Consider the following 14,021-nt stretch of genomic DNA (forward strand, 5'->3'; position numbering starts at 1 on the left):
TCTGGAGTCCAAACATGACTTATGTTGCCTTAAAAGTTCAAACCAAGCACTTTGATAGTGATCACGAGGTCTTTTGAATATGCAACCGATTCATTAATATGAAGACATTCATCTGCTGCTGCATTAGTGGTCCAAATCCCTACTAGAGGTTACTTTCTTTATTCTCTATCAAATTTATTATTTATATTTTATACCTTACCTATATTCAGTAGTGGCAGTGTGGATATTAATTCAAATGCATAATGCAACATCCTTATTTCAGACACATGCTTTAAAGATATGCAGATACTGTATGATATTTCCTGCCATGTGCCAATTCAACATAATCCTAAAAATAAAAAGGTGGTAGCCATTTTAGGTTCAGAATTTAAGTCTGCTGTTAGCATCTGGCATCTTAGGGCAACAGCAGCGTGCATGCAGCAGTCCCCAAGCTCGGGGACTGCTGCACTTTGGCAATTCTCACATTGTATGTTTCAACCTAAACAAGTTTTCTCACGTTTTAAAATTGATGATATTCAACTGAATTGTCCTCTTTGTGGCATACCTTTAACCTCACTTGTCTTTTGACTTTTGCTCACATTACATTTTAAAATCTAGGAATTTCTTTTAATGTTCTTTAATTCAACAATTTAAGTTAAATTGAATTGATTTTTTCATCAAATCTGAACAAATATTTTCAGATTTGTTGCCTTCTTTTGATACTTATAATATGTGCAAATGAAGTAACATACACAAGGTACATAACACAACACACGTAATATACGTGTGAAGTCTCGCTAAGGATAAGTAGCTCATGCCATTTGAACACATGTACATAATACAAATAATCATCTCACAGGAGAACAAATAAATTTGAGTTACAATATAAATTTTATTACAAACTCTGCAAATTCCCAGAAGCGGAAAATTACAAACCCAATGCAAAACCAACCTACAATAACTTATGGCAGGTCACAACACTACAGTCCAAGTGCTGGCAACTTTCATCCTATGTACATTCGTGCAATTTGTATTCATAAACTTTAACAACTTAAAGATCAAACAAGATAAAATAATGTGGTAGAACAATTTCTTTATATCTACATTAAACAGTCAAGTATTCAGTGAATGCTTTGTCTAACTGGAATATACTTATGTCAATATCAATAAAAGATACACTGATGCTTTAATAAAAAAAAAATGCTATTTACATGGCAAATATGAGCATAGCAATGTACATAGAAGGAATGTACTGTATTGTATTGTATTCCACAAAAACAGCTGAAGGTCTTATACTTGAGGGTTGTAACCCACAGAATAAAGTAGCTTCCATGGTTGGTGACTGTAGACAAGTGTGTGAATATTGTCTTACATGCATCCCAAGTGTCATGTACACGTTTCACCATCTTGGACAACAATATTAAATAATATACAAAACGTTTAATACATTATTGTCTTCATGAAAGTTTAAAAAAATCTGAATTATTCACAATTCTCTATCTTGTTTTCAAGAATTTAGCAGTAACACAGTGTAGAGAGTTTTGCCCAAGCTCTAACAAAACTTTTAATGTTAAAAGTATGTATTTGCAATCCCATCTGCTGATAACCCTGACCTGTTAATAATGCAGGAGCTGCCATTTATAATACAACAATTCAATCATTAACAAACTTCTTTTTAAGAATAATTGTATCAAGTCAACACTATAATCCTCTTTATTCCACTTGTTGATTTGGAGAGAACCCACATGTAAAGTACAATATAAACTTAAATTTTTTTGAAGTATACTTGTGGTGGCATGATCACTATGCACAATGAAATTACAGTAGTGTGATATCCGAGAACATCTTTGAAAGCAATGCAGTCGAATCAAACTTATGTCCTCATGGGTCACATGATGCACGCATTGTTTGAGCTCGGTGGTCAAGTGGGTAAAATGTGTGATCAGGACGAGAGTTCTCTCTCATCACACTGCTTCCAAAGATCTTATGACACCTGTATCTCAAACAACAATGTTTCAAGTATTTGTGTAATTAAAACATTTTTATGGTGCCCTGCAAATCTGAGTCAATAACATTTCATCAGGCAAAACCCAAAGGCAAAAAGAAATATTTACTTAAATCTAAAATCATATAGTTTGTGGTTTTGTGCAATTGTGCGTTGTTTTAAAATATTAGAATTATGGATATACTTGTTTCATCTTGTGAAACAAGCATCATCTCATGGAGGATGATGAGTGGATGAGGATGAGATGAAGTGAAGTTAAAGTGAAGTCCTATCCCTTTAATATACATTAAAAGGATAGGGAGGGATGTAATGGAGAGGAGAGGGGAGGAATGAAGTAGGGCGGGAGGGGAAGAGAAGTTTAGAGAACGTAATGAGGAGGGACGGGACGGGATGGGGACAGGGACGGAAATAATACATTAAAAAATCACAATCACTATAATCATTAATATGTAATTGGAGAACATATAACTAGGGAATCAATTTCATGTGTAAATATTTGTTCTTGTTGACTAATTTCAGCAATAAACTAATTGAAACAATTGAACATCCCATGGTAACACACTGGATTAATTACCAACGTAGAACATGCTGCACAATGTTATCACACTATGTGATGTCTCCACGTGCCTGGGGAGATTTTCTCCAAGAGAAAATATTGAGGCCATACAATAGGATTAATTAGGATTATAGATTTTACAACAGGATTAAAAAGGATTAAACCCACATCCTTAGACTCCCCAGGCACGCACACTACTGACTCCCCAATGTTGAGGGAGGTTAAACTAAGGAGGCCAGCGGGAGCAAGAGCACGAGGCCGACGGGAGAGTGCGATCCGGGGCGAGGTCGGCGGGAGATCGCGGGCCCGGGCGAGGCCGGCAGGAGAACGCGATCCTGGGCGAGACCAGCGGGAGATCGCGAGCCCGGGCGAGGCCAGCGGGAGATCGCGAGCCCGGGCGAGGCCAGCGGGAGATCGCGGGCCCGGGCGAGGCCAGCGGGAGATCGCGGGCCCGGGCGAGACCAGCGGGAGATCGCGAGCCCTCCCACTGTGGGTTGGCTGATGGATCAAGGGGTGGGGGTTGACTGATGGATCAAGGGGGGGGGGGGGGTTTGACTGATGAAGGGGTGAGGGGTTGGCTGATGGATCAAGGGGTGGGGGGGGTTGACTGATGGATCAAGGGGTGGGAGTTAACGGATGGATCAAGAGGGTGTGGTGGTCGTATACAGCCCAGGCGAGGCCAGCAGTAGAACCTGGGCCGAGGACAGCGGGAGAGCGCGAGCCCAGGCCGAGGCCAGTGGGAGAGCGCGAGCCCGTGCGGGACCAGCTGGAGAGCGCGAGGCCAAGGGTCTTCCAAGCAGTTTTATTTAATTCAGCAGTTTGAATAGTGGTTTGATCCCATTATATAGCCTCAAAACTCAACAAATCATAAATGAGCTGCACATGCAATAAACTAATGAGTTCCTAAAATTAATGTCAACAAAAATAACAGTAATATAAATTGCTATACAAATTTAGTGACTGACTACTGCAACAATGCATTGCCAATCCATCAATGAACGTGATAGTAAAGGGTTTCAAGTTATTTACTAATCAAGGCTGTAACTAATTGAAAAATAAAAAAGCGAACAGTCTTGTTAGAGAACACTTGATTAAAGTCTTGTGTAATAAGATCCTGGATATACAGTATAACAAAGACAAGACTAAATTCACAAGTTTAATACAAATTTACCATATTAAAAATTTTCAAGGTGGTGCACAATGACATATATAAACAGCAAATTATAATATAATTTCTGACATGTTCATGCCTTATTTGGGACACTGTTACAGTACCGTGACAGCCCCAAGGACATGGTTACTGTGACAGCCCTTTATATATTATAAAATATACAATAATCACATTCAGTAATAACTGGTTGAATTACCCTTGAAGAAAATGTAAAGTGAACCTAACATTTTGATGTAGTGATGTTTAGCAGCAACTCGGGTTAAAATAAAAAAAAAACTGAAGTAGCAACATAACCCACTACATTTTGTACATGAAATGAGCACAAGTGTACAAACACAGGTACAAAGCCAAGTTTCATCTTTCAATAATTTTTTGCCTTAACACATCAAAAGGAGAGCATTTGTTTTGTTGACGAATGTAGCACTTTACACTCGGCTTAAACCTGACTGGTTATAGTGTATAACTGACTGACATTACCATAAGCCTTTGCGTAAAAAACTAGACACGCAAGGTTACCTATCATTCCAAGTCCTGGATTGGCTCATTAAGTTTACGTGCACAGAACAATAAATTTCACCTATCTGATGCACTGTATTGAGACCTGTTATTAGTGATGATGAAATCAAACACAGCTCAGACTACACTGTGTTAAACTTGCAAGTTTACTTAACACAAATGTACATTAATGATGAATTATGAACCTCTGCAGCTAGCAACAATCTAAAGTATTCATGGGTAAAGAAGACCAAAATGATACACTCTCCATTTCAACTAACTTTTGAGAAGGGATATTTGGGTATTGTATACTGAAAAGTAATACCACCACCACAAAAACACACTAGTTTATAACTAACTGTGCTCGCTGACTTCATGTAGCGTGTGATTCCTTCTTTGATGGTTATCTTTGAAGTGATTTCTTATGACCTGTACACTTGCCTTGGAAGTGTGATATCCTTAATGACCTTATAATGATATCCTTAATAATAAGTGATATCCTTATATTTCCTTGTTCAGCTCGTGTCATTCAACATGTCCCCCAAGTCAAAGGAGTAAAGTTACAATTAATAAAATTATCTTTCACATTAAACAGTGACATCTCCAAAATTATAACATTTTAGCATATATTGCTAAATATTAAAAAGGGAAGTGCATTACATTACATGAAATCTTTCTTATTTAAGAGCTGTAGGTAATATATAAATATGCAAATGGAATATTTGGGAAATGAACCAACACTGAAAATAAGGACAAGAAAATATCGAGGTCATACAACAGAATCAAACCAGCATTCCTGGATTCTCCAGACACGTCATATGGTCTCGATATTTTCTCAGGCGTATCACGCTCTACCGATTTCTTTGCGTATACATGTACTGCATTGTTTACGTATAAATTAGTGGGATGTGAACAACACAAATACCAACTGCCGAAACACCTACACAATACCATACTGGAAGACTGCTTCAAGCACCCACTCCAAACTTAACCAAGTATATCTTCAAGTACTATTTAGAACCTGTCTTTACTTATTCTTTTAGATGTTACTAAAGAATGAAAACTTTTATCCAGTAAATTATTTAAGATGTTAAATAATGTGAGCGAGTGACAATAACGAGGCTGAAAATAAACAACCCAGCCCATGCACATGAAAAGAAATGAAAGTGATGACTTTGTCCATCCTGGACCCTCGTCATGTCACTTCCCTGACATGTGTGCAGGTTGGGTTAAAAAAAAAAAAAAAAAAAGTCTAAATAGACCAACAGAACTATAAGACAAGAAAACATGGTAATACATAAAAAAGTAAAGAAATATTAATAACTGGAAATAAAGTAATTCCAATCTAAATAAATGGAAAATATATACAAAAAAAAAAAAATCTGCCTAGATACTGTTGCTAGCATCAAAAACAAAATTTTAACTCTTGCTCTTGAAAAATGGCATATTACACTTGACCGAGCCCCATCTTCTAAATGAAGAGCGTGAGGAGAGAGTGAGAGCTCGTGGTCTAGGGGCAAGCTGGGCAGGAGTGCAATAGTTGTTGACAAAAGCAGAGGATCCATATAGGTCATCAAATGAAGACTTTGTTGAAGCTGGTGACCCATCTGTTGAAGAGAAGAGTTGTAACATAAGCATTGTATACACATGGTTATATTATACATGTGTCAAAGCATGCCAGTTGTAAGTACATATGCACTAGTGTGTAAGGCAAGTGTTTTGGGAAAGAATGAGATCAAAGTGCTCTGGCATCAACTGAATGATTGTGTGGAGTAGCTACAAGATGGTAAGAAGGACTCGAGAATCATAAGAGAATTTAAAGAAAGTACTGCATTATGGAAAATAGTAAGGGCTGAAAAAATATATAAAAGGATGATGACTAACTTATTTTACAGAAAGATTAAAGATTTTCTTCGTTGGAAAAATGTACACACATTTTATGTGTATACTTTTTATATGGGAAAATGTGAGGGTCAACTGAGGGATATGGGGGAAGGGGAAGGTGGAACTACATGTACAGAGGGTAAAGAATCATGGTATGTTAATGTGGGCCTCAAAATATGAGTGTCCCCTATCAACCAGAAAGCCTAAATTTTATGACAATGCTTTTGTGGACATTATCTTACATGATATCAATATACAGTAGATGGAATAACTACAGATATGTTTTGAGTGTGAGGTGCCAGATGATTGGCCACTGTTGTATCTTATAAAGAACAAGAATCATAGAAAAATATGGCTCATTTAGCATTTCGTGAAGAGTGTATGTAAGGGTACAGATTAATGGTCTTAACAAAATGTAGGATAGTGGGTTTAAGAATAGGTAGTAAACTGCAAATATCTGTACAGATCAGATATTTACTGTGTGAATATATAGCAAAGGAGAAAGTTGTATGCTGCCTTTCTGGAAATGGAAAAAGTATAATTGGACCAACTGTGAAGTACTGTGGGAGATTTTAATGATCTCAAAGAGGGAGCAAAATTATTAAACAGCATGACATACCAATATGGCTATATACAGAACATTGAAGTCCCTATATATTATTCAGGATGCCAATACAAGAGCACAAAAACAAAATGGAGGATTTACCGATGATTTTATAAAGAGACATGACGTGAATAGTAACATCAGGAAAACTAAAACTGTCATCCTAACAAGATGATGTTAGCCTTACATTACTGTAGGGTGCAATCTATTATATTAAAGAGTACATGCATAAATTTTGTGTGCTATGGTCTAGGGGCAAGCTTGGCATTAATAACGCTTGATAATCATGCGTGGCCAATATGAAACCTAGCCAGAGATGTTTCTGGGGACAGGACAGGTTATATGTGATGGTATGTAATTTGTTATAGTAGCAAACTAACTATGCACAATGAAATCACAATACTGTAGTAATATCCAAGGATCCATCTCACAAATGACTGCGAATTGGGGTTATGAATGACCAAGCGTAAATCCGAGGAAGTCATTACACAAATAGCAGGACACATGAGAGGGAGAGAATTGGGTAGGATTGTAATACTGGAGTAGAGATATGTTGTACTTTAACAAATCCACAAGGGACGAGATGAGGGTTCGAACTCACGTCCAGGATTATCCCAGATGCGCCTCAATTGACTGTCCCACGACATAGTATAAGAATTGCAACCAGGAGTGCTACTGCTCTCACTCGGATCCCACAGTCTCTCCGAGACACAAACAGTCGGGGTTTTACAGTCGTGGCACAGTAGATCAAGGTGCATCTGGGATCATCCTGGACGCGAATTCGAACCCTCATCACGGCCCTTGTGGATTTGTTCATTTGATATCACGCTATTGTGATTTGTGTATGTTGTACTTCTCAAGATGGGAAGAGTAGGGAGCGACATGCTTGAGGTAAATACACGGATGAAAAAAAAGGGGGATACAAATGAGGTTTTAAATATACAGTATAAAGAAAATGACTGAAAACGGAAATAAATTGGGAAAGTTTAAATTCTGGGAAATACTGGTTTGGAAACCAGGTTGTAGATTTATGGAACAAATTACAGTAACAACAGACGAGGGATCGTGCGATTATTTCAAGCACAGGTTAGATAAACGAACGAGTTTGAATATATATAAATAGGAGCTCCTAGGAGCGCTCCTATAAAAGAGAAGCGCCTTCTAATATTTTCCATTCTTGTGTCTAAGAATTATGTCCTGGTATATTCATGACGTTTCTTACAGAATTTACCCAAGACAGATACGGATTGGAACGATGTCCGTTACAATACAGTATTGAAGTTTATCACCCGTACACATATTCGTTCTAATTAATAAAATCCTCGATTTTTTAGACCTATAAACGTGTTAGATGTTGCAAAGTGCACAGCTCATGGTGAGTGTACTGCAACAACTTATCATTAAATCCCAGAGCATTTTCTTTATTATGTTCCTTTATCATTAGAATATACCTATGCAAGGATTATAAAGAAGATATCAATACTGAAATAATAATATTGACAGGAGAAAAAAGAAAAAGAGTGTAATCAGCAGACATGTATTAACTAAGCCCTCCAATACACACACATTGATTGGCACATGTAAATCCACAACAGAATCATGATTTATCGAATACTGTAAACTCCTAATAGTTAATAGTCATTAGTGTAGGGCATTTCTTGTTAAACAAATTTAAAGATAGATTAAAACACAGGACAAAAACACAAATCAAAAAGTAATCAGTGTTAGTTTTTAATGAAATACGGTAAAGGTCTCGGAGTTTGGTTCACTGGAATAAAAAATCAGAATTGGGAGACTATACTTGGAGATCATTACTTGCAATAGTAGTTCTGTATCTCAAATAAGTAAATAATTGGTGCAGAATGTGCAGATTGTAAGCAGCATCCTGTCAGCATGGTGGGACTATGCCCCACAAATACTCTCCACCAGACCATGTTGTGGACCTGCCAAATGATAAGCATCACTGATAACCCAATCTGCACATATATGAAGGAAAGGAAAGTGTAGATGTTTCAATCAGTCCAGGACTTGATAAGGACTAGGACAGGCTGAAACAATCAATTACTTTTCATTTCATATTTAGGAGCAAAGTTATTAATTTTCAGCCACGTTATTGTGACATTCTCAGCACAAGCCAGTTTCTTATGTTTGGAACTTTGTACACAGATAGCCCATAATATTTAGTTGGATGAAATTGCTTGCACCCTGTCAACAAGACTGTTCACCTGAAATATTCTCCAACACTTTCCTTTACCCGCCTGACAGTTTGGGTGGACAGCACTTCGGATTCGTAATCCTGAGGTTCTAGGTTTGATCCCTGGTGGAGGCGGAGACAAATGGGCAAAATGTTTCATTCAGACTGATGCCCCAATTCACCTAGCAGTAAATAGGTACCTGGTAGACAGCTGCTACGGGCTGCTTCTTGGAGGGGTGTGTAACAAAAAGGAGGCCTGGTTGAGGACCGGGCCACGGGGATGCTAAAGCCCCGAAATCATCTCAAGATAACCCTTGTGGTTTTATATGATGTGGAACAAGTGTGCAATAACAGGGAGGACAGTGGGTGCTGGGGACACCCACTATCAGTGGGTGTCTGTATGACACCACTGTCACATGGACAGGTGGTCAGTGTGCTGCTGTAGTTAGGGGGCAGTGATGACCTCACTTAGTGATAAAACTATCTACACTAACCCCTTACAAGTTAACAAAATGATCTCTTAGAAACAATGTAAACTAAATTGCCCAAAACAAAACGAAACCCAAATTTATAATATTAAAAGTGTTAAATTTTAAGCCAGTATGATATGGTTTTCTTAAATTAAAAAAAAATTTGCTATTAATGAAAGGAAGCCAATGAATAAAACAAGATATTTAATTCAAGTTATTAGAAGAGGTTGGCAAAATAATGCATGGGGTACATTTCTATCTACTAGCACCTGTAATATCTCTGAAGGCCTAAAGTAGGGCAATAAATTATGGTTCAGTGCAGGAGGGAAAGGTGACCAAATACTTAAGACTGTTCATTGAACCCCTTTTGCCAGGTCAGCCAACCGAATATTACACTTGCCTCTCAGTGGAGTCTCTTCGTAAAGTGAAGCAAATCGTCCTCTTCTTGGCAGTATGAAGTTGTGTCGTGTTGGCTGTGGTGTAAGGATCTCCATTTCTTCTTCAGCAGCAAGACCCCAGTTTCGGTGATCTACAGCATGCTGCTTTAAACACCTATACCATGCCCCAGCTTCACTTGAAGTCTCAAAGGTAAGTGTTAGACGACCTCGGTCAAATCCAGAGGTGTTGGCAACTGTCACACTTGCTCCGTTCTGAGTTACTTCTGTACTCTGTTAAAAGGAATAAGATTACTGCTGTTTAAATAATTTTCAAACCTCATTTATCAAAATTTCACATTACAACAAAACATAAAAATAACACCAGGATTTGAGAAAAAAAAAGGAATTAATTTAAGTATTACTTAATAAGCTACATAATATGTATTCAAGCTACTGAAATCTGAATGGGAATGAAAAAAAAGGACGCATGTATTAATTTGACTTACCCGGTCAACAACAAGTGACAGAGGGTGATGAGGAGAGAGATGTATGTCTTCTTTGGTGCCCCACACTTCCAGCTGCCATCCATAAACCCGACACCACGACTGCTGCTGCTGCTCACTCTCCTGTTTACAATTGACATAGTTGAAGCAAATGAATATTTTATTCAAAAAAACTGGACAAGGTTGAAGTATGTACATTAAATTCTCTTCAATATATTTTGCCCGTGTGTTTACTGTCTCTTCTGTTACATTTCCGAGATGATGCTCCACACTTTCCTATTAAAGACGTGTAACAACTAAAAATCCAGCTTTTCAAAGGTACTTTAATGTGAAGCTAACAATATGTCCCAACCATTACTGGAAGGTCACAACTCTAGAAACCGTACTAATACTCTAGACTAGATCGTATTCTAGAAACCACCGTACAAGTGGCTGTACAAGAATGCAAGAACTCTTGTATACAACCCAAAAAAAATATTGTGTAAAAAAATTAAAATGCAATGTTAAAATGTAGTAATAAAACAAACCCAGAAAATATTTATGGGACCCCAGTACAGAGTTTATGGTAAAGTCACCGACTGCCAATCATCAAGCCCTACTGGGGAAATTCAGCTATTCTCTTTTAATATAAGAAATATTAATATTGCATCAAGAGAATTGCTATAATTTTGTAAACATTTCATTTTAAATAGTTATCAAATCTCTCCGAAGGGTTATTAAAAGCATTTTTAATTTCCATGTAAAACTTACACCTTTAAAATAAAAATGTATCAAAAGTATAACTCAAGTTCTTATTGGCAAAACTTTATTAAATAACTCTTCCCCCCCCCCCCCCCCCACACACACACACACACACGAAATTAACATGACAATGGTGCACTCTGTCGACTTGACAAGGCAACCTGTTCTCTTAAAAAGAACGTCACTTTTGGCCGTTTGCCCGTATGGTCGAATATGTACGTAATTTGAAAATGAAAAAAAAAATATATGGGCAGGAAATTCTCAAAGTTTCAAAACGGTATGAAAAACGTTAATGGAAAGAATCCTTTTCTAAGTTGGCCGAGTAAGCCGGACGACTCAAACAGAAAACGGAACAGTACGTCACTTTTGCGAGTCAATTTCATTTTAAATTACGTCCAAATTTGGCCATAGTGCGCATACGAGCGAAAAATGACGTTATTTTTAAGAGGACGGGTTGGACAAGGACTCAAAATGGGCTAAAACATCGTCACAACAATTTACATGTGCAGGGCTTGGTTTCAGCTACTGTGCATTGTGGCTTATTATCTTCATTGCAATAATGTCCCTCTGGCTACTGCAGATTCCTTAGATTTTGTACTACACCAACACACACGCAAACCAATATTGCTCAGTCACACTGCAATTTGCACACAGTTGAAGAACTAGATAATGACTGGTGGACTGGTGCAATGTGTGGGCTAAGCACCAGACAAAACAACAAAGATCATCACTTACCGCAACATGAGCATAACCAGCAATTCTTTCTTGAACCGCACAGTCTGGCTGAGCAGCCAGGCGACAGCAGAAATGACCAAATAGTGGTAACTGATTAACTTGATTCTCTGTTAGGAAAAAAAATAAATGCATGTCACTTTCATTTCCATATGCAGGGGGGTTGTGTAATTTGCATATAAAAATGTATAAAATTTACCCCCAAAAATGAGTCTTTAAAACTGATGTTATATTATTGAACACTGAAAAGATGAGAAGTTAAAAAAAACAAAATATTAAATTAACACATACAATAACTTGAACATATCTAGGACTAACCACAATTATACCATCCCAACTGCTCTAATGTATACTCAACTGCAGCAATATGCGCACGCACACACACACACACACACTGAACTATAAAGCAGAGAAATCACATTAACGTGATGCATTAATGAGAAATTACACATTATCAATGAGATACATCACGTTCTCTATGCATTGATTTCTCTATGCATTGAAAGAGTTAAACATAGAATTCCTAGACAATAGAGCTAAAGTGCATGGGGAGCTCGCGTGAAACCCTGGTTCAGCTTCAGTGGAAGCCTCAGAAGCCTCGTGGATTCAGTAGAATCCCAGGTTGCAATCCTTTTGATCATGTCGTGGCCTAGTTGTCTAAAGGCATATACTTGGGCATACCCAGAGCATAGGTTCGAATCCTCATCACGGCTCCTCCTTATTTTCTCACTGAACAATAAACATTGTATGCACACCTAAATGCAACTAGTATGGTTAAAAAAATCTAAACCAATAAGAAAAATAGAACTGTGGTAATAAGCAATTGTTTTGGACTAGAGCAGTGTCATTACAGATCTAGGGGTCATTCTATACAATATAATGAACCGTCACAAGAGGACATTATCAAGGGCAGAGTTAGGACGTTTACATACGATAAATGAAGCAAATTTGATCATGCAACAGTTGTGTTGCATAATCAAAGTACAGTGTATAATTTTGAAAAGGAGCAAAGACATGCTACTAAATGGCTCTTGCACCTAAAAAAAACTTGAAAAGTGCTATAAGTAGAGGCTGGAGACATCAAACAAAGCAAGTAGGCAGAAGGAAAAGCATTGATGATCACATTGAGTCGAGTTAAGAAAATACAAGTAAAATAAATTTGATGGTGAAGGTGTTGACAGATTTCATAAATTAAATAAGAATAGTAAATGCACGCCCCTCGAACTGCAACATTGTACGTACCAGAGAAATGTTCCACAAATAACGCAAATAATAGGAATATAGCTTGAAAAATGAAGACATTAAATAAAGCAGCAATGATGGAAGCTAGGTTATGATACACAAAATATATTAATGTAACAAACCACTACAATTTGAGAAATTACCCCATTATTCTCAGAGTAATAATTACCCCCATTATTATTATTATTATTATTATTCTCACTTTTAACCACATCAAAAGTTACATTACTTTGGCCAGCACCAAAAACAAACAAAGATTACATTAACCTATTTAACAAACTACTGTAGCTCCTTACCAATATTTTCCATGACAAGATCAAATGTTGCCGTGTTGTTGGAAACATTATCCAAACTTAGTTTGGCAGTAGCCACGAGCTCAAATTTTGGACCCCTGTAAATGTAAACAAATAGTAAATTATTACACCGACATAAAAGCCAAAAATATTGCACGTTAATTTATTATTTTCAAATTTACTAGTAGTGAAGGCTTATAAACCATACCCAAGTTTGACCCTGGTAACAAATCCAAAAGTATCTTATAATATAAATGTGCATGAAAAGCAAACTGCTCATTTTATACAAAAAAAGTATAGTCATTGGTGTGTGACCAACCCGTCCTCTTAAAAAGAACGTCACTTTTGGCCCATATGCGCACTATGGTCAAATTTGGACGTACAGAAATTTGAAATGAAATCGACTCACAAAAGTGACGTTCTGTTCCGTTTTCTATTCGAGTCGTCCGGCATACGCGCAGAGGTTATAAGAGGACACTTTAAATTAACGTTTTTCATAACGTTTTGAAACTTTATGAGAATTTCCTGCCCACCTAACCTATCAGAGGACCCTTAACTTACTATTGTTGAAAAAAAAAAATCCCAAATTTATTTTCATTTTTTTTTTCAATTTCAAATTATGTCCAAATTCGGCCATACGGGCAAACGGCCAAAAGCGACGTTCTTTTTAAGAGGACAGGTTGATCTGACAACATGACTACAAAATAAGTTAACAACATGACTAAAGCACTCACATATCTCCATTTGATAGCTCATCCCTGAGTGAAGCTGCCAG

The 14,021-nt window shown here is 37.3% G+C and overlaps 1 protein-coding gene across 3 annotated transcripts in view; it reads right to left on the reverse strand.

The window, feature by feature from the left end:
• Positions 1–857: 857 nt before the first annotated feature.
• LOC123755914 (rhotekin) overlaps positions 858–14,021 on the reverse strand; it is a 226,998-nt gene continuing 213,834 nt past the window's right edge. For all 3 annotated transcript variants that reach the window (XM_069300183.1, XM_069300182.1, XM_069300184.1), the window contains 6 exons: positions 13,981–14,021; positions 13,250–13,344; positions 11,715–11,821; positions 10,242–10,361; positions 9,759–10,026; positions 858–5,813 (listed from right to left, as the gene is read on the reverse strand). The exon at positions 13,981–14,021 is cut by the window's right edge and continues 139 nt beyond it. In XM_069300183.1, coding sequence (XP_069156284.1) covers positions 5,626–5,813; positions 9,759–10,026; positions 10,242–10,361; positions 11,715–11,821; positions 13,250–13,344; positions 13,981–14,021 — 819 coding nt within the window. In that variant the 3' untranslated portion in view covers positions 858–5,625. The remainder of the gene's footprint in view (positions 5,814–9,758; positions 10,027–10,241; positions 10,362–11,714; positions 11,822–13,249; positions 13,345–13,980) is intronic.

Source organism: Procambarus clarkii, chromosome 43, assembly GCF_040958095.1.
Source record: "Procambarus clarkii isolate CNS0578487 chromosome 43, FALCON_Pclarkii_2.0, whole genome shotgun sequence".
Classification (NCBI taxonomy): Eukaryota; Metazoa; Arthropoda; class Malacostraca; order Decapoda; family Cambaridae; genus Procambarus; species Procambarus clarkii.